Raw genomic sequence first — 22012 nt, forward strand, 5'->3', positions numbered from 1 at the left:
AATAACTACTCGCTAATCACAGGAGGACGAACAAAAAAGAGCAAAGATATATGTCGTCTCCCCCTTCTTTCTTTCCTTTATATTTGTTGCTCTAATTTTGTAACAATCGGACTTTGAGCTTTTTTTTTCTTTCTAATTCTATCAATTTTATTATTTTTCTTTTCAAATCATAAATAAATAATATAGATCGCAAATAATATGAATATTTAACGCATGCGATTTATGGCTATCAAAAGGTAAAGTAAAGGTTCAACTTCGTCTTTCTTGTACACATGTCACAATAAACAATTACAAGCAACTAACGAAAGACTAGATCAAGTTTGTTTCTTTCTTATTATTATTATTTTAAAATATTATTGATATATTTCATTCTCGAATTTAAATAATTAAAAAAAATTAATTTTTTTTTATCGGTGATGAAATTTCTAGTTACAAATCCTAATTTTCTGAAGTTTAATAATTCTATTTTAACGAACTAGAGTCATATTATCCCAACCGGCTAATCCATTTGATCCTTATCAAATGCGTCAAAAAAAAATGGAAGTGGGAGTGGGAGTGGAAGTCGAATTCACCTAGTAGAAGTGGACACTATTATGACAATGAAGAAAATGACGACGATGATATTATTAGAATTTTTGTATATATATTTTTTTTACTCTGATGTAATTTTTGACATTAATATTAATTTGAATATGATTTTATTTTATTTATTTAAAATATAATTGAATTTAATTTTAAAATTAAAATATAATTATATGAATAATCAAGTTTTATTATTAAAAAAATTAAATAAAAATTAATTTAAAAAAGATTTTTAGTTCTAATGTAGCAGAAGACCGTGACAATGTAACAAGAAAATTGTTATATAGACAATTTCTAAAATTGCTATTAAAATTTGAAAGCCGCTATCTGAAAGTACGCAATGGATAGTACTGGGCTTAACCTAATGACCTCATGACTACAACTCCAACCCCTACACCAATACTACTAGGCCATTCCTTACTGGACTTGTTAACTTTTGCTTTTTAATATATAAAAAGTAGTATAGTTGGATAAGATAACAAAAAATATTGGCATATTTTGGCGTAACGGAAAGAACATAAATTTTAAATTAAAAATTTAAAATAAAAAATTATTGTATTTTTTACAACTTTATTTTATTTTTATATTTCAATATTATTAAAGTGAAAAAATTATTATTCCATTCATCTACAAATATATATTTTTTGAATTAGATACATATTTATGAATATAATATTATAATAATTGATTGCCATGTAATTAAAAATATTTTGTGGAACACAGAAGAAAAAGAAAAATAAAAATTAATAAAGTAAAAGAATTTTTTTTATAAATTAAATATACAACAAGTTGTGATATTCTTATAAATATATTTATATATATAAAAGTGTACAACACACAACCTAAATATGTATATATATATATATATTTCTATTATAAGTATATGCGGATCCGTAAGTCTCGACAGTTATTTCACTGTCTCTATTCTTCATTTTGATTTTCGCATTTTCAATACTCCATTAATTCTGTCTGTATCAAATTAAATTGCTACCAGAAAAGAAAAGAAACGAAGACGGAAATGGAATAGCGTTCTGGATTCCGCCTCCGACAGCCTCTTCCAACTTGTCATTGATTTCAATCCATCCCAAGGTCATTTTAATTTGTTCTTCGATTGCTAATAAAAATGATGCTGTGTTTGGCGAATTCGTACGGCTTTATGTGCTAATTATGAATTGTCGATAGGATTTACATCGTTCCTTTTGTTTCGATGATATCTGATTTCCGTTGTTGAATTGCGCTCTGTTGTGTTCTGTGCATGGTTGCTGCAATTAAATGTTTTGCGAAGATTCGATAGATCTCTAACCTAACAAGCCTTTTGTTGATTGAATGTATTATATATATATATGTGTGTGTGCGTCTGTGTATGCATTTTGATGTAATGTGTATTTTGATGCGTGTTTGATATTTATTGGTAGTAATCTTTTACGGATCTCTGTTTCTCATGCTCTATACAGAGCTTGATTTTTGTAATTGTAATGTGTAGATTGATGTGTGTTTGATATTGATATATGCAGAGATTTAATTGTTGTTGTACGTGATAAAATGTCGAACTACGTGGGAATTGTTGTCTCTGATCCTTGGCTTCAGAGCCAATTTACGCAAGCTGAGCTGCGAGGACTTCAATCCAAGGTGAATTTTTAGTGCATTCTCTGGATTATCAATAAAGAAAGAAAGAAAGAAAGAAAGCTTTGCATAATTTGTTTGAATTTATTTTACAGTTTTACTCAGCAAGAAATGGAGCTGGGATTGTAACATTGGGTGCATTACCACCAGTTATGACACAATTGAAATCCATTAATGGTGTCTTAGATGTGGACGAGGTTAAGGGTATATTGAGCGAGACATCTACCGACTGGGAACAGGAGATTGATTTTGAATCTTTCCTTCGGGTTTGTGAAACTTCATTTCCTCCCGGTGTGTTCTATTTAGTATTATAATTAATTAAAAGTATGCCACAAATTCAATTTAGCACCTCTAATATATAAAAATAGCACGTCGTCTGTATAATAAAGACATATATTGTTAGTTCATATTTATAAATGTTATAAGTGTGATGTATAACAATATATGGTGTGTTGAAACTAACTATTATTTGTGTTGTGTAAGACTACAATATGTGCCGTTAGTTTATGTGTTGTTGGTTCATAATTATAAGTATATTGTATAACAGTACGTTGTGTGCTGTATAGCAGTATTTATTGTGCTGAAATCAAATGTTGTTTGCGTTGTATAAGACTATAGCCTCTGCTATTAGTTTATGTGTTGTATTTGTATTATATGAATACATACGATGTGCTGCCTGTAGCAATACCATGTGCTGCGGAGTGCTGTAAGTATGGTGCTGAATTTTAAAGTTCAGCACCGTAGTCGCCACCTTGATGGTAATATATATATATGATAGTTGAAAATATCTTATCCGAAAAGGATAATCGATGGTACATTTATATTTGATGTTTTGCAGGCATATTTGAACCTACAAGCTCGAGCAACAGCAAAAACTGGCGGTTCTAAACCTAAGTCTTCGTTCCGCTCAACTTCATTCCTCAAAGCAACTACGACCACACTTCGTCACACAATAAGTGAATCTGAAAGGGCGTCTTATGTTAACCACATCAACAAATTTCTCGGTGAAGATCCATTTTTACAGAAATATTTACCCATTGATCCCTCAACCAATGCACTTTTTGATTTAGCAAAGGACGGCGTGCTCTTATGGTACCACTAACTCATCCCAATAATTAATTTTTATCAGTAGACTGGAATATTATTTTGCAATTGATGATCCATTTATTCGATTTCCATGTGTTTTCAGCAAGCTTATCAATGTTGCTGTACCCGCAACTATAGATGAGAGAGCTATAAATACTAAGGCGGTGATGAATCCGTGGGAAAGAAATGAAAATCATACTCTATGCCTCAATTCGGCCAAGGCAATCGGATGCACTGTGGTAAACATCGGCACACAAGATTTGGTGGAAGGCAGAGTAAGCTAGTTCATATATATAGTATTTATATCATTTAATTTTTTACCAATAAATGGTACTTTGTTCATGAAGCTAATGGCAAAACTCTTATTATTATTATTATTATTATTGTTCGAATTCGACAGCCCCATCTTGTCCTCGGGCTGATTTCTCAGATAATTAAGGTAAATTGTGCGAACCATTCTATACTATTATGGTTTACACTGTGGGTACTTAAGTAAGTGCATTTTTTACTTCATATTGCCATCGATACTCGTAGATACAATTGTTAGCTGATCTGAACTTGAAGAAAACACCCGAACTCGTCGAATTGGTGGATGATAGCAAGGTGACAACTTTGTACATGGTTAAGATAAAGAGTATCTATATGGATCATTATTTAGAAATCTTATTATTATTAGTTCTACACAATTGCAGGATGTGGAAGAGCTTATTGGCTTAGCCCCTGACAAAATTTTACTAAAATGGATGAATTTTCATTTGAAGAAGGCAGGGTATAAGAAGCAGATTACCAATTTTGGGTCTGATCTAAAGGTAAAATCGATATCAAATATCATATGAATATTTCTTTCTTTGTTTTCATCTAGTTTTTAGGCTATGTTTATTTGTGAAATTTAGATTTCGAGTTTATATTTTAAATATTAAAATGTTGAATTGAATTAAATAAATATTGATTTGAATGTAAAATTAATGTATGTAATATAAAGAATTTAAAAATTTAATTTAATATTTAAAAATATCTATTGTGATTTCAAATAAGCTTGTAAGGGTCGGTTATTTTGTGATTTCAAACAGAAATCAATACTATTTATTTTGCATAGTTTCCAATAAGACATACTATTTTTTCTCATAAAATATCACATAAAAAGACTATTAAACAAAAACTCAAATCTAACATCCTATTTCAAATAAATTTCAAACCACAACCAACTAAACAAACAAGGTTGGTAAGAAAAGGGAACTAGGATTGATATTGAGTCTGTATACTTGTAAGGTTTTTACACTGATTTTACTATTCAAATTTTTTTTCCCCTCAAAAAAACATCAAATCCAACCCCTATTATTTATTTATTATATTATACAAAATTATCATTTTACATTCAAAATATCACATCAATACATATTTATATCACATCAAATAATTATTTCAATTCAAGATTTTACTATTCAAAACCAAAATCCAAAATCAAAATCTTACAAGTAAACACACAACTCCTACAATGTTGGTTTGTTTTTTTTATACCAATTTTCCTATGGTTATTGAATCATTGTTCAATGAATGATGTCTAAACAAAATTGAAATACCTGTGAACACATTGCTATCATTTATAATAAATTTCAGACTTTTTCCAAATCACTCCCTATAAACAATAATTTACAAGAAGCTTCCCATAAAATACAACCTTCTCTATCAGAAGATAAAGCTGTATATTATGCAAGACATAAAAGTTCCGAGCTATAGTTTTCTCATCTATTTTCAGAATATCATTGCAATAATACATTAGCTATAGCATCTTGTACTTCTAGAAAAAGTTTAAATCAATACTTCAGTATGGCGAAGAGGCAGCCAGTTAAGATCGAACAAATATAATGATGCTATCATGATTCGAAAGAACACACCCACGATAAGTGTTTTAAAAATATACGTTCCCCAAAAGTATTACCAAGAAAATACAATACATACATGTAACAATAAAAACCAGCAAAAACATATAAAACATTATGCATTATAATACTTTCACAATTCTCTATGCGTCACAACAAAAACACCTAAAACTATAAAAAAAAATAAAATTAAATTAAATTAAACATACTAAATTGGTTTTCCCGCTTTACCATTTCCCTTTCGTCACTTCCTCACAAAATTTGTTCAGTTGTTCTTTAATAACATCTTATTCTCTTGCTATAATTGGGGAAATAATGGTTCATTTTAGTGGTTATTCTTGGAGGTAATCAAATACACATTTCTTGTATAAAATATTATTGCAATACAGGATGGAGAAGCTTACGCATACTTGCTTAATACTCTTGCCCCCGAACATGGCTCGAATGCAATACTGGAAACAAACGATCCTGTGAAAAGAGCAAACTTGATTCTTGAGCAAGCTGAAAGAATGGACTGCAAAGGATATGTTACTTCACAGGACATTGTTGAGGGACAGTCGAACTTAAATCTTGCATTTGTTGCACAAGTATTTCAACACAGGTTAGACTGGTTGCTAATTTTGCAGTCATTCATTATACATGCAGAAGATGTTTATTTATCATTTTTCGAAATAATTTCTGATTGTTCATTTCACTATATGGAAAGTAAATAATAGTGATAAAGTGGTAACATCAAAGATTTCACTAATAAGGTATGCATAGAGATAAAAGATACATATATAAGTAATATTTTTCTACAATTTTTTCTATTAAAAATATACTCCTTCTGTCATTTAAATATACGCAAGAAGTACAAAAAGTAATATAATTTTTTATTAGGAAAAAGAAACAAAAACATTTTGTTAATCACAGTATAAAAAAAAAAAAAAAAAAAAAGTGAACATAAATTTAATTGAAAGAAAGAATATTATTTTTAACTTATGCTTCAGTTGTCTCTAGAACAATGTGAAAACCATTCTACCACAAATAAAACTTTTTATTGCTGTATACATGTGGTTAGAAGCAACTTTAGCACGATCACTATTATTACTTACTGCAGTTTTTTTAGATTTGAAATTATGATTTTCTGAATAAAACCCTTTGTTAGCCCCTACAGAGAGTGTAAATCATGTCATTGTCAAAGGCGTTGCACGCACACAAACATATAAAATTGATTCAAAACATTAGTAGAACTTAAAACCAAAAAGGCCTGCTACACATGCATCTTCTAACACGACAATTTCTATAGATCGAAAACTTAGATTGGTTTTTGTACCCTGTCTCTGTTGAGGTGCAAACGAAGGACATATCTATCACATGTGCAAACAATCGATTCATAGGGTAAGCCATTTGGGGCTGTTAACTAGGGTTCTTAACTATGGCTTCTTCTTTGCAATGTGTTCTACTTCATCATAAAAGTTTAGACTATTTAAACTCATACAGGCAGGAAAATTACTACAGAATTTCAGTGTGGTGCAGAACCATCGATTTCCTCAACTAGTTCATATGGTGGTCCTTCCAAATTAGCACTCATAAATCTTATCATATTGTTTCTTGAACAGGAGTGATCCTTTCTTTGAAATCCATGAAGTTCTTAAAGCTTTTTTATTATCTTTGATGGTTTTCTTTTTTTTGGGAGAAAAAGAGATTTGATTTGTATGAGAATATGGAGTGTAGAGAGAACTTTACTGGGAAAAATTTTATGGGAGCAACCATAAAAACTGATCATAACGAAACTGGAAAATCAGCATGCCCTGAAGCAATGGGCGTAACCAAAACCATGTTCATGTGTGTGTTTCTTTCATAATTGGGGAAAATGTTAGAAAGGCTAGTTTCGCTTATCTTTTCTAGTATCAGTAGTGATGCACTTCTGAATATATCTTATTACATTTTAACATTCGTCACATGACCATTTTTAAATTGTTTCTCAGAAATGGATTATCTACAGACAATACGAAGATTTCTTTTGCTGAAATGATGACAGATGATGCTGAAACATCAAAGGAAGAGAGAATGTTCCGGCTGTGGATCAACAGCCTTGGAATTGAGTCTCATGTCAACAATCTATTTGAGGATGTTAGAACAGGGTGAGGTTTTCCCCTTTTCGTTGTTATAACGGGAAGTTCAGTTTCAATTATCTATTGTAAACCATATTACTTGTTAAATAAAATGAGACATAATACATGCATATTAAAAATAAATAAATGAAAACTATACGATTCCTAATTATTACATTCAATGGTTTTTATTTATGTTTGTTCTTCCGAGCATGTAGATGGGTGCTTTTGGAAGTGTTGGATAAGGTTTCTCCTGGGTGTGTAAACTGGAAATTGGCTACAAAACCTCCAATTAAGATGCCTTTTCGGAAAGTTGAGAATTGCAACCAAGTCATCAGTATTGGTGCAGACTTGAATTTCTCTCTTGTGAATGTTGCTGGAAATGATTTGGTCCAGGGAAATAAGAAGCTCATAATAGGTAAGATGCATACACCTGATATAGTTTATTTAAATGCATTGGAAAATGCTGTTTTAACTTTTCTATTGATCCATATTGTAGAGTTGGATAAAACGTTTCATTTCTTACATGTTAAGAATATTACTAAAGTTTTATCAATCTATAGATGTTTTTCTAAAAATAAACGGGCTGGTTAGTGTACTGATTACTGAAGCTATGTGTTGCAAGTTCACATTTTTATTTGTGTGCTGGTTTTTATATATCGTATGTATTAAGTTCAATGACAATATAGTGTCATGTGTTGTTAGTTCATATGTTTCTTGTATTATGTTAACACATACCTTGTGCTATCTATTAAAAGGTCTTTGACATTTAACCACAAAGAGGCATCAAGATTTGATTCGACTATGATCGTCTTTCACAAATCAACTTAGAAAATTACATTACAATATTCGATTTGATTGGATTTGTCTATCTACAAAAAGAATAATAAGAAGAATGTCAGAAAGTGGTGGATAAAGAACATTCTTTGAAAGAATCTTCTGAATAATTTCTGCCTTAAGACTAGAATGCATTCCTAAAGTCTCAAATGTATTGTTTGTGTAAACATGTTATACTATATTTCGATGTCTATTCAGGGTACCTAATTTATGTCTACTGTTTGTTTTTCTCCAAGCCTTTCTGTGGCAGCTAATGAGGTATGCTATGCTCCAATTGTTGAAGAACTTGAGATCTCATAACCAGAGTCGGAAGGAAATAACAGATACCGACATACTCAATTGGGCAAACAATAAAGTTAGGAGGTCTGGTAGAACTTCTCAAATGGAAAACTTCAAGGTATGTGCTAGCCTAGCTCATTTATTTAGTAATGCAAAGATCTGCTCTATGCTGATTCTAACTTTTTTATATCATCAGGATAAAACGCTCTCAAGTGGCGTTTTCTTTCTTGAACTGCTAAGCGCCGTAGAACCTAGGGTGGTTAACTGGAGCCTTGTCACAAAAGGCGAAACTGGTATGCTACCTCTAATTTTCCACATGTTCTATTATTTGTATTTTGTCAAGAAAATAATAAATGATGTAACTAATATTTTCATATTGTACAACCGATCTGTAATATCTTATTCATGTTTACAACTAATAGGGAGCATCTTATAGGTGCATTTCATATGTGTTTACATTAAATCAGTTATTTAATCCAATTAAATAAAACCATTTGGGAACTTTGCTCACATTAAATCAGATGTTTTATCCATTGAAATAAAAACATTTGGGAAGTAACATAGTTTCCCCTTAGTTCCAATGCTTTATTGAACTATTCATTTGTGTTTTACATTGCACCTATTTAATCTGCTGTTAACTGAAATTTGGTGATTTTTTTTTTTTTAAATTACAGATGAAGATAAGAAGTTAAATGCAACATATATAATCAGTGTTGCCCGAAAGCTGGGATGCACAGTATTTTTATTACCTGAAGATATAATTGAGGTATGTTTTCAGACAGCATTCACAGGCTTTTAAAACTCAAGTTATCTTTAATTATGTAGCTACTTGAAAAAATTAAACTGAACCAAAATAAAATAGAAGGATATTTCGACTGTCTTGTGGTACGATCCTCTTCTATGATTTCTTTCTTACTACATGTTATCTAGTTTGGTAAATTCTAAAAGAAAGACAAATGTGTGCTATGTATAAAGAGCGGAAGAGTATTAAGTTTAGATTTCATGTCTTGCATTTTATGTATTTCTTTTGGATCAAGGGATAAACTCGACTATAAAACCTTTTCAAACCCGTCTTGCAACTAGTTTAAAACATTAAAACACATATAAATGGCAGTTCAAGCAATATACTTCTTTTTTTGTCCCTCAAGAAGTTTGAAAGAGGTAGACAAGGGATCTTACTTTTGATGGTTTCTCCAACCCATACATGTAGAGCTGTAAACGGAGAGGATTCCTTTTGTATGACTATCAAGGCTATTATCTATCTCGAGCATCACGTACTATCGAACAGCTAGATTGAATTTGTATGTTTTTCATCTTGATTAGGTAGTGATGTTCGATTTTCACTTTATAAATCTACTGTGGTTGTTGATTCAAAAGCTTTATCTAGTTTAAACCATTTTCAGCATATGCACTTCACTTAAACAGATCATTTCAAACATGAACTAATTAGTAATTCAGCATCCATACCTTATACGTGCTCTCTTGTCTATATCTCGTGGTGACAGGTGAACCCGAAAATGATGCTCATCCTAACAGCAACTATCATGTTCTGGAGCCTGCAAAGGAAAACAGGAGCTTACGATCTGGAGGCAGAGCTGGCTCCTCCTCCTCCAGTAGATGAAGTATCTAATTTGTCGGTTGAGGAGAATGCTCCTGCACCGGAAGCTACCAACAATGAAGAAGAACCTTCTTCATAATCGCAAGGACTTCAACTTTTATTCACAACACCAATCAGAGTATAAGGTAAGAGATCACTACATAAAATCTTAAATACAATTGTATGTGACTAATTCTTATCCTCTAATGGCAGCATCAAGAAACAATATATACATACATATATATATATATTTGTTTTTCCAGAAATACACAAATTATGATGGAGCTGCACGGAGACGGCACATCTATATTTACAGCTTAAAGAAGGCCAAGTAAAGTTTTCTTATATTAGAAAAATAATATTATAACTCTTATCTTAATGAGTGTAAAATTTTGGTCCAATAATTTTGTAGTCTTTGAGTACCCTTCCTTAGACTTTTCTTGGGGTAAAATTCATCTACACTTTTAGAGATATTTGTCCCAATAATATATCTACATATATTTGGAGAGAACTTTTCCCCATAATTGTAGCTACTCTTTTGTGTTTGTAGCCAAATTATATTGCTAGATTATTGGATTTATGTTTTTTGGACAGGAATGTATTCTTTCAGTGTTTTAAATTTTGTATTTCAACATGAGATAACATTGTATCAACGGAGCTAACATGGCTTGCTGATATGGATTCTTTCCAGTGTTAATGTTGCAAGTGATATCAGTTCTGATAATGCCACGTCAACTCACATGACAAGGGACTAAAACAAATTTGAACTAGTTTAACTAATTTATCATGTTTTTCAAATAAAGAACATAATAACAAATCTTTAAAGTACCTTAGCAAGATTGCAGTAGTGATTTATAAAAAATTATATCTATAATAATATATAATATGGCAATTCTCTAGTTTATAACAATAAAATAGAATATAGCTTAGATAAAGCCAAATTATATTTTGTTGGGTTATGTTTTCCTTTTTCCATTTCTAGGAACTTAGCCAGGTTCAACTAATTTTCATTTTCTATATTATATGTAAAATTCATTTTTCTTATTCAAAAGTCAAAACATCACATCAAATAAATATTTCAATACAATCTCCTATTTATAGATACAGTGTCGGGCCACATCGTACAACAAATATCACTAAAATGAATATCCTTCAAATCATAATTAAATCTAAAGGCACTGCATGAATGAAAATCCAGATAGGCAATGGAATATTCAGAATTTAAATAATAACATCAATTCACAATTACAACAACAATATACATACATGTATGTCTAAATATAGCATCAATTGTTTTCTATCCTCCGTACATTCACATTTATTTAACCTACATAATATATTTTTCCCTTTCAAATCATCATATTCAACACTTTCTTTTCCATTAAAACAAATTCGAGTTGTAACCCACCAAATACATACAAAGCACAAACAAATACATACAAAGCACAAACAAATACATATTCCTATGTAACATACCTACAATCACTAACAAAATAAGAAAGTAGGTACCATTTTTCCAACCTCTACACAATGCCAACATATTGTATTTATAACAATTATTCATGTATGTAACATTCGCCTAGAAGACGGAACTAGAGCAAGAGCGAGCATGTGAATTGTTATCAAGAAACCGGTATATACGAACCAAAAATATATGAAGTCTTTTATCCGAGAGAAACAGGCCCGAACACTTAGTTATTTTTTAGACAAAAATCTAATTGCTATCGCAATGCATATTTTGCTCGACTACAAGAATGAACAAGATATCAATCTACCCTTCAAGTTCCCCCGGCTTCATCACATCATAGGAAGGAAAGATAGTTCCATTAGAGGAATCGAGAGTACCTTCAGATTCAGGAGATTTCTCCTGTTCAGCCACAAGCATTAGTATCTCAAGACGCTTGTCGAAGATCAGCGCACTTTCATCTCTCCTGTCAAGCTCTGCGCCTTCAGCTTCGAGCCATTTTTCACGTAAATCGTCTAGAAGGTTTCCTTCTGTTTGATTTGTCTCAGCACCTGGGGCACTCGGAGCTGTTGTCCGAAATGATGAATCTCCAGATGGAGGAGGGAGAGTCAAAAGCATTGCCCGGAACTGTGGAGTAGCAGCGAATGTCTCAAAGTTGCATGCCATTAAGTCCAGGCAGTACTCACGAATCTTTGAGACACCATACCTTTAGAAATAAAGAAATCTGAATTTGAAAAAATTCTAGATACAAGCATTGAACCACAAAGCGGTATTAATATCATGTGTCTCATCTTAGATCATCAATGAATTAGGAATACCTGAAATTCAGGCAAAACAACTTGTAGGGAAGAAATCCTAAGGGTGTGTTCTTTTATCAAGCTTCCTCAGAATTCTATTATTCACAAAAAAATTTTACCCTAAAAACATCAAATCAAACATCTTTTTTCAGTCTTTATATTATACTAAAAATTAATTTTACGTTCAAAACATCACATCAACACTCATTTATATCACATCATACAACTATTTCAATTCAAAATTTTTACTGTTCAAATCCCAACCAACAATCCAAACTCTCAAACAAACACACCCTAAGACTTTCTATCATCTAGGAATGAACAAATGATATCGACCAGTAACTAAATTAAGCGAAACTAGATTAACAGGAGCTGAAAAACACAGGATAGAGCATGTAAATGTAATATGAGGTTCCAAGCACAAAGACTCACACCTGCACATAATATTTTCATATCTTGTTAGTTACCGAGAAGAACCTGCGTCACTTAAAGGCCTTAAAGCTACATGAGACGCACAAGGATAGAAATCCACGAACTATAGCCACTGCTCACAAAATGTAAGGGTGTGTTTATTTTTCTATCTTGTTCTAGCGCTATGCAATCAATAATAAGAACATACCCATTCTAAAACATCATGCGCACAACTTATTTTTTATTCGAAAATTTTCAAATCCAAAACATCTAAAAATTACGAACAAACACAACTTTATCATCCATCATCTATTGATTGAAGTATGTGTGCGTGTGTGTGTGTGTCATTTGTTTTGAAAAATTTCAAAACATTTCTTACAATCATCATTCAGATGCAGGCATCATACATTCAGAATCTTCTGGAAGAATTTCTCTAAAAGATAATTTTTTGTGGCAGACCGGGAATGTGTTCCGCAAAAGGGCTAGTTTCTAGGAATATTTTCACTAGAATCAATGCTAAAACTATTTGTAGAAGGCAGATAAGAAGGGTTAAAATTTCATGGCAGTCAAAGCTTGTCAGAATCATTAAGACCTTAGAATCCAGTCGTAATTATAAGCTAAAGTTGTACTAAACTTAATGCTCCTGGCATGGGCCTTGGCTTTAAACTTTATACTTCTTTCTTTAATGTCCAAATCAAACATTACTTACTGACTATCATCATATAAAGGAAGTTTAAGCCAACCTATTCAGAAGAAAAGCTATTCTATCGACATCGTAAAATAAATTTCCACGCAACAAAGATTTGTTTGCAGTTCATGATCTAAGTCCTTGTGATATTACAACCTGACCTTTCACATATAAATTCAGTTCTAGTGGAAGTTGAGTATCTAGGTAGTCCTCTCTACCTACACGACATATCACCGTTAAGTTCTTCCTATCAATTGACACAACGCCTTGCTACTTTTAACCAAGTCAATCTCGCGGGTTGCCCATAGTTACTAAACCCATAACTAATAAATATTGTGCCTACCACTGATTTAATACAAATGGCAACGAAAATAGAGAAAATATTGACAAGCAAGAGGATTCATAAATCATACATGTCAGACAACAGCAACCAATGACACAGTTCTGCAGGAGAAACCATTTCGAGTTGTGGTAGAAGAGCGTCAGCTACAGCTCGTTTGAGAGGAAATAATAGATATCTCGAAGCAGCATCAAACATTTCTTCAGCCTGCATAATCAAATATTCAGTAAAATTGAAATATATGACAAGAAGAAAAAGGGGTGTAGGCGAATAAGCATACCTGATCAGGATCTATGTCTGTGAGTGTATCAGTATACCTGAACCAAAGAAAATACATCGTTATATTAGAATATGAAGTAGAGTTACTATTTTCTGGAACTAATTCCACACCATCAAGAGCATATTATTAAGTTAAATTAGATTAAAGAGAGAAAAAAAAAAAAAAAAGTAAGGAAAAGGGACGATAGAATGATGTAGATGCTATTAAAATTCATTAGCAAAGGAGAAAAGGCTTTAAACCCATTTTTAAATTTATCTCATCAAATGATATGTGGTCATACCATTCGGCATCCTTTTTCTTTAGAATGATGTAGAAGACTGAGAAGAAAAAGGAGAGAAAGGAAAGCTCACATGAATTCTATCATCTTATGAAATGCCTCGGCACTTAGATCACGTTCCTCCAGACACAGAAGAGTATTATTCGGTAAAGAATCTCTTCCTTCAAGAAAATCCTTCATCCGGGCTAATCTAGCCTTAAAGTATTCAGATCTCGAAGCTAAGATAACTTGGTGGCATCGGAATATCTTCTTCTCAATCCTCACACATATATCAGCCAGATCATCTTCTAAATTGCTCATCTCCAATGAATCAACAAGAGATAAAGCACCATCAATACCATCCTCAAGGTCCTGTTCCCTCGATGAATCTGTGAGAGAGATATTGAGCACTCGCCTTAACGCAGCCGGGAGACGATCTTCTCCGGGAAGGGACGAGCCCTGCAAGATAAACCTCTTCTGAGAGTTGTCTATATCTCTAAGGGATTTGTATTCGGCATGCCTTTGATGAACTATCTCTTTCTCAAGAAGAATTTGCAGAGATTGACACTTGCAGACTCGGCAAATTCTTACAAGATCTTCCATGTCATCAACAGCAACTTCTAGCCTATCCGAATAAAAGAAGTGGACTAGGCTAAAAAGCGAGGAATAAGTAAGCCTTTCCCGGGAAAACCGCACTTCCTTTTTCTCTTTCCAATCAGTCTTCAATTTTTTCTTGAAGAAGGGAGATCGTGCAGCTAATATCACTCTGTGAGCTTCAAGAGGTCTCCCTTGCACATAAAATACAATATCAGGTGGACAGTAGCTGGAACTTGACTCTCCGTTCGATGGATTACCTACTGTTCCATGCCGAATCACCATGTAAGCATTCTAGCTTTCTTAATTATGAGAACAAATATATTCTTCAATTCCCAAGCTTGGATGGTATTAATGGGAAAATCGATGCCCTCAATTCAACCGTACTCCAAAGCACATATATGTAGAGATGTATCTAGGAGCCAAAATTACAGACGAATGAAATGAGGGTGGGTAAATACTGAATGTAAGGTTACCACATTTGCTCTGTTTTACAACTTGAAGCAATACTCTAAGGCCATGCTTGTTAGGTGGATTTGAACTTAATGGATTTCAAATTACTTCCATTGGAAGTTTGATGGATTTCAAATTCATCAACATTTACAAATCCTTTTGACACTATTCACATTCTTCCTAAAACGCTAATGTCGAAAACTTCCTAAATCCTAACACGACCAAACAACAATCATATTATGTCCGATCAAATTAATTTAAGACCTCATTTGGTTGGAGTAATTTGAACTAAAATGATTTCAAATGATTCTCTCAAATACATTTATCTTGTTTTGAAATACAAGAATAGATTTCAAATCTATGAAGCTAAAAAAATGTATTTCAAATTCTCCGCTCTTAACATTTCAAATACTGTTAAATTCTAATACTAAGCCATTTCAAATACTTCCAAATACCAAACAACACATTTAAATTCTAAAGCATTTCAAATGCATAGTAATTCAAATCAATTTATTTAAAATCCCTCATCAAATCCAAATCCATCATACTGAAGGGCCGTAAATTCATTTAAGAAATGAGAATACTTCAAATCCATTCATTTCAAGTTCACTTTCAAATCCAAATCCACTAAACAGAACATGGCCTACTTTATAGTTTAGAAGATATATATATATATATACATAATTATTCTTCAATCATGGAAAAGAAAAATAAGAAGAAAGAACCTACTTGGCAAAACAGAATTGAGATGACTGTTGGCGCCGAAGGCATTGGATTGGTCATTGATATATGCTTGATTGGCCGTACATGACAAAAAGGTGTCTCTTAGCGCCGCCTGCAGCGGCTGGAGCGGCGGCGGTCGCGCCTCGAAGGCCTTGAGCAGCTTCCGGACCTTGAGATTGAGCGCAGCGTAGTGACAGCGGTCGCCGTCGAAGGTGTGCTCGGAGCATATAGCGCCGCTCTCGAGCAGCATCCGCGCGGCGTCGAGGTGGCCGGCGAGGCAGGCGTAGTAGAGCGCGACGGAATCCCATTGGTCGCGCGCGTTGACGTTGACGCCGGATTCCAATAGATAGCGTAGGCGGTCGACGTCGCCGGCGCGCGAGGCCTCGAAAACGTCGCCGTATGGAACCTTCTTGAGCGGCAAGGAAGAGTGGAAATCCTCGGCCTCTAGCTCAATCTCGTCGAGCTCCGACATGGCGGCGGATGAAACCCTTTCGCTCTTCTTCTTCGCTCTGAAATGTTTACTTTTTCCGTACTTTCGCTGTGGTCGGGTCGGACGAGTAAACTACTCAAAATTTATTTTTAGGCAATGTTAGCTGTGGATATGTTGTTCGTGTGCCTTCTCATTTATTTATTTATTTATTTTTTGTCGGTACAAGTTTACGGGTGTGTTTGTTTTTGTTTTTGGTTTTTTTTGGAGGTGTATATTTCTTTATAAATAAAATATATGGTTACTTTGATTTAAGTGGCCCTAACATAAAATACATGTAAGTTCAGTTCCACAGTTATCATACTGCACTCTCTATTTTTGTAAAATGTATACCAATAGTTTTCTACTGTTCATTTTGTCTCTGAATAATGAATTTATGTAATAAATATATTATATATTTATTTTCAAGTAAATCTATATTATTCACTTACTTACTCGGGTCCGTTCCTGATATTTTTTTTGGCCCGGGACAAAATTGAAATAGTAGGCCCCTAAATATATATTTTTATATTAGCATAATAATAAAAATAATTTTACATCTTTTTAATGTAAATGTTAAAATAAAATTAATTTTTTTATATTGAAAGATCAAAATATGAATAAAATTAATGTGACATTTTTTAGTTTAATATAAAATATCCAAAAAGTATATATGATTTAATATTTTTTAAAGAAAATTTTTTATAAATAGTCAAAATCTTTTCAAAGAAATTTTCAAACAAAAGTATTATTTAGGTTGTTTTGTTTTGTATTTTGGTTTGATTAAAATTTTTTGATATAAAGTATAACAAATTATGTAAATAATAAAAAAATAATTGACTCTGATTACTTGTAAGATTTTACTTTTGATTTTACTATTTTAATTTTATTTTCCCTTCAAAAACATCAAATCAAACACTCAATTTTTATTTATTTTATTATATAAAAATCTAATTTTATATTCAAAACATTACATTAATACATATTTATATCACATCAAATATCTATTTCAATTCCAAATTTTACTATTCAAAATCAAAACCCCTCAAGTATTATATTAGTTTTTTTGAAAAATGTACTGAAAAATTTTTGGTAAAAAAATAAACCTAGTATATAATACACAATTTTTAAAAAAATATCACCAAAACATATAATAGAATATACAAATTTAAATATATAACCATAAAAATAAAAATATAAAAAACACACAAAATATTATTCTCTATCATGTCTTCGTAATTTTACATAATTTACAAAAAAAAATATATAAAATTATACAATTAAATAAACACACTAAAACATATAATTAAAAAATTAATATAAACATAAATTATTTAAAAAATAATATGAAATAAATTTTTTATTTAAAAATTAATTTTATTTATTCTTTAAAATATTTAAAAATAATAGTATATATTTATATATTAAGAACATATATATAATTGGGTGCTCCTATGGCCCCTAAAAAAAATGGGTCCTGGACAAGGGCCCATATGGCCTTGGCCCAGGGCCGGGCCTGTACTTATTCTAAAATGGTCGTCTTATACAAATTTAATTGCAAAGTGATGTACTTTAATTTATTATTTATATACTATAATTGTTATAAAATAAAATATACAAAAAATATTTGAACCTAAAAATACACTTGATCTTAATAACTTTTTTTTTTTTCATAAGCCTTTCTCCTCCCATTTTTCGTTCGTTGCTCCGGCTGTAATTCTTGAAATCATCACCGTCACTGCATTAAAAGTTTTTTTAGATAAAAGACCAACCGAGATGATGAAATATAAGTGCACAGTTTGTTCAAAATATCGATGAGGGTCTCCTTTCTCAAACAAAGTTCAAGAATTAAGTTAAAATTCTTGTATTTGAAAATATCGATATTTTAGTTTTATGCTTTCAAATTTGTAATATACTCTAATTTCTTTGTCTTGTGTCTTTAGTTGATTTGTATAAGTTTATGTGCCAGTCGACTTACTTCAACATTGAAACCCACCATTGTTTCAAATATATGTTATTTTGATGTATTTTAAATTATAAATAACATTATTGTATATATAAGTATCTTCATTTTCATCTTGCTAAGTTTAATTTTATAGTATATAGTTGCGATATGAGGTGGGTAGAGTTCGATTTTTTTTTTTTCCAAATACTTTTGGTGCCAAATTTCTCATGTGAAGTATCTTTTTAAGTACTTTAGGTGTTTGTTGACATATTTATCATATTGTTAGTTGTTCATGTATCTATTTTTTCATTTATAAAAATTCTGTTTGTTTTAACTATTGTGTGTTAATAATACCTCCAAATACTTTTGGTTACAACAAATTGTATAATATGTGCTCTTATTTTCAATTGACGTTCCTCTATAAGAAAGTTATATACCTATATATATGTCATAAAATTGAATTGGTGTTGTATATACTTTTCTAGAATTATGTCTTTATTTTAAATATTGTGAGGCTCAATGTGAGAGATATGATTGTGGGTCACTAGTGTGTATGTTCCCTGAGAGTTACGTTTTATGCAACACGAAAACCTACCTGCTTAGCAGATAAGCTACCGAATTCAACGATGTCAAAATATGTCGAGCAAAAAGTATTGTGAATATTTTATCAAGAGACCTTAGAGAGGTTGTCTAGTATCATTTATCGAATTTATATGTTAATTTTTATGCATAAATTGGGAACAAATTGAGGTTTAAAGCGTAGTCATATTGGGGTACTTAATCATTGATGTTATATTTTGTGAAAAACTTTAAGAATTATCATAATTTCTAATTTAACATATGACATATTCGGTTCTCCATAAGTATGAATCTTGGTATTGGAGGTACGTACACACAAAATTATGAAATATACTTCGGTGCGCAAAATTTTATGATTGAGTGTGGAGAAACTCCGAAATTTGAACAACATATCCCCAATGAATGAGAAAAATTTGTTAATCTGAAGCATGATGCCATTTCAGCTTAGTTGTTTACATTTGTATAAACTTATTTTTCATTTCAACAATACATGGGTTCTCTGCCCCTGCGGGGATGGAGCGACAGAAGTCTTATATGTTACTCATTTAACTAACTTATATACTTCTGACACGAATGCATGTACTTCTATTAAGGAATAAGCTTTATAAATAACTACATAGATATTCGACATGTAATGAAAAGATGTATACTCACCATATTGTCCTGAAAGCACCGATGAACACGTTCAATGTACACCTAAATGGCAAATGCTTACTTATAGTGTGGATAGTCCTAATTTGTCTTATGTATAATCTTTACTTCTATACCTTCTAACACATTTGTTCGTTATGGATGTTTTTCGGAGTCTACAAAATGCTGATATGGTCAAATCTCTTACTATGATCCATAATATCATATGTTAGGTCAAATTTATCGTATGACATTATCATCCACCCTTGAATACATGAACAAATAATCTTAATGATCGTTTCAATAGTATTAGTTGATAGACACCAATCTTTGATGAAATTGCAATAATATATTCAAACTATAACCATTTAAACTAGCCACAATCATGGCTAGGTGTTGAAAGACCTCTAAGTAGAAGCCACATACCCTCAATTATGAAATTTATTCCTTTATTTCACTAAGTTACATACTTCTAAATTGATTGAATGTACTCATATTGAAGAATAGGCTTTAGAAGTAATTTTTACATATTCGATGTATATTGAGAAGATATGTACTCACCAAATATTCTAAAAGCACTAATTGATACATTCCATATACACATCAATGACTAATATGTTCACCAAAGGATGAGAGGGTCCAATATATCTCATACATAACATTTACTTATTATATCTTATAACACATTTCTCCTTGTTGGGAGTTTCTTCCTACTTTAAAAAATGCTTGTACGGACAATCACAATACAAAGAACATTATATGCATAATCAGTTATGCACTAACTTCAAAATATCGATTACTATGGTTTACCACGTGATATGTTATATCATATCTATCTTAAGTGACATTTTCATCCACCCTTGAATACATGAATAGGTGATCTCATAAGTCATTTTAGAAAAATCCGTTAATGCACGCTAACTTCCGAGAAAATGGATGTGATGTAATCAACTAGTAATTATTTGATACAGTAACAATCAATGACAAATTCTGGATTGTTACTTAAATATTCATATTTACATTAATTATACCTGTATACGAATATGAATTCTTTCATACAAAAATAACGCAACCTCTTACTTGGATATGTATACCTCTAGTATTAATGAGTGTATTATCTGAACGTTACAATATATTCCTATTTTAATTGTAATAACTTCATCACAAAAATTAAATACCTGTATAAATAAATGTGATTTATGTTAATGTGATTTTAAATAAACGTTGGGGGTACACAATAGGCCATGTCATACTGTAAATAGTATTTAGGGGATATAAAAGACCTCAAGTATTACGTAGAATTTAATAAAAAAATATCATGTGCAATGTACTATCGTTATTAATACTTATTACTCATGATCATATTTATATAACTACAATGACTTGTAACGTACTTTCATTGTGAATTCACATACTTTTGTTTCTATTTTAAAATAATTAGTTTGGAATGATACGTACCCCTAACATAATAGTTGTGTACGCCTAACAATATACAAGGGAATATAATTTAATTTACAAATCATTCAATAATAGTTTCGTACACATATTTACGTTCAACGTACAATATTCCAAAAATAAAATAAAATTCTAGCAACAAGATGACAAACCAAAAATACCTACGCTATAGCCTTCTTGCAACTTTGTCGATTGTGTCCTAGACGACCACAACAACCATAACTTTTAGACTATTTCACATGATGTGATTGAAAGCACCTCTTTTTTTGCCGGCCTGGTTAGAAAAAAAAGAAAAGAAAAAAAACAATGACCTTGTTTAGCGCATTCAACACTAGGGCTGCGATTGTACAATAAGGTTTTGGGCAAATGGCATGGCCTTTGTAACATACATTATATGTTGCTCAAAATTCTTCCATAAGAGAGCATAACTGGCTTTGTTGGAAACGACGTCTATCATTTCTTGTTGTACATCAGATATCTTTACATTACTTATACGAAATATAATTACCTTGTTTTCTACATCATAATTAATGACATATATATTCTACACGTAACTGAGCGTGAAAGTTGTCCATTGGGTATCAAAGACAATATTCATGGTAGACTCCAGGAAACATGGCGTGGATGAACTTTAAAAATCCCAAGTATCTATAAAAATAAAAAGTGTATTCTTTTTAATTATATTGACCATCAACGTAAAGAACACACCTAAACCTCTAGTAAAATTTTTATCAAAATTTTATCATTTTCTATATACACTGCTGAAAAACAACAAGATTTTAATATTATCCAATATATAAGCACATGAAATTAATATCAATATTCATAGATCAATAATCGTAGTATATATCAACAAAAACCAAGGTATTTTCAAACAAACACAGCATACAATATCAGAGAATATAGGTATATTATTAATAAATACAAGTATATTACACCAGAAAAAGATT

General features: G+C 31.4%; 2 protein-coding genes across 7 annotated transcripts; one reads left to right on the plus strand and one right to left on the minus strand.

Annotated features, from left to right (window-relative positions):
- Positions 1-1509: 1509 nt before the first annotated feature.
- LOC127265910 (fimbrin-5-like) lies at positions 1510-10080 on the plus strand. 2 transcript variants are annotated; one of them, XM_051295932.1, is made up of 15 exons: positions 1510-1671; positions 2097-2211; positions 2301-2471; positions 3044-3297; positions 3395-3566; positions 3692-3730; positions 3826-3894; positions 3984-4100; positions 5561-5772; positions 7142-7297; positions 7486-7685; positions 8341-8501; positions 8580-8676; positions 9058-9149; positions 9889-10080. In XM_051295932.1, the coding sequence occupies exons 2-15, from the start codon at positions 2125-2127 to the stop codon at positions 10078-10080; spliced, it is 2019 nt and encodes a 672-aa protein (XP_051151889.1). In that variant the 5' UTR covers positions 1510-1671; positions 2097-2124. The 2 variants fall into 2 exon arrangements, with proteins under 2 accessions (XP_051151889.1, XP_051151890.1); XM_051295933.1 differs by lacking the exons at positions 1510-1671; positions 2097-2211 and having other exon boundaries at positions 2329-2963.
- LOC127265911 (BTB/POZ domain-containing protein At2g04740) lies at positions 5378-16591 on the minus strand. 5 transcript variants are annotated; one of them, XM_051295938.1, is made up of 8 exons: positions 15994-16591; positions 14312-15074; positions 13962-13998; positions 13755-13888; positions 11826-12151; positions 9851-9939; positions 7444-7643; positions 5378-5685 (listed from the first exon to the last, which is right to left on the minus strand). In XM_051295938.1, exons 1-6 carry the CDS (start codon positions 16457-16459, stop codon positions 9926-9928), a joined length of 1740 nt encoding a protein of 579 aa, XP_051151895.1. In that variant the 5' UTR covers positions 16460-16591; the 3' UTR covers positions 5378-5685; positions 7444-7643; positions 9851-9925. The 5 variants fall into 5 exon arrangements, with proteins under 5 accessions (XP_051151895.1, XP_051151893.1, XP_051151894.1 ...); XM_051295936.1 differs by lacking the exon at positions 7444-7643 and having other exon boundaries at positions 5378-5639; XM_051295937.1 differs by lacking the exon at positions 7444-7643.
- Positions 16592-22012: the final 5421 nt, after the last annotated feature.

Source organism: Andrographis paniculata, unplaced genomic scaffold (genome assembly GCF_009805555.1).
Source record: "Andrographis paniculata isolate CXL003 unplaced genomic scaffold, ASM980555v1 Contig74END, whole genome shotgun sequence".
In the NCBI taxonomy this organism is placed as follows: domain Eukaryota; kingdom Viridiplantae; phylum Streptophyta; class Magnoliopsida; order Lamiales; family Acanthaceae; genus Andrographis; species Andrographis paniculata.

Coding starts and splice junctions, on each gene's coding strand:
- LOC127265910 (XM_051295932.1), top strand. CDS start 2,125: ATGTCGAACTACGTGGGAATTGTTGTCTCTGATCCTTGGCTTCAGAGC. Junction 3,298..3,394: donor AAGGACGGCGTGCTCTTATG/GTACCACTAACT, acceptor ATGTGTTTTCAG/CAAGCTTATCAATGTTGCTG. Junction 4,101..5,560: donor ATTTTGGGTCTGATCTAAAG/GTAAAATCGATA, acceptor ATTGCAATACAG/GATGGAGAAGCTTACGCATA.
- LOC127265911 (XM_051295934.1), bottom strand. CDS start 16,459: ATGTCGGAGCTCGACGAGATTGAGCTAGAGGCCGAGGATTTCCACTCT. Junction 13,889..13,961: donor CAGACATAGATCCTGATCAG/GTATGCTTATTC, acceptor TTGATTATGCAG/GCTGAAGAAATGTTTGATGC. Junction 12,152..13,754: donor TGGTTGCTGTTGTCTGACAT/GTATGATTTATG, acceptor TTATTTCTAAAG/GTATGGTGTCTCAAAGATTC.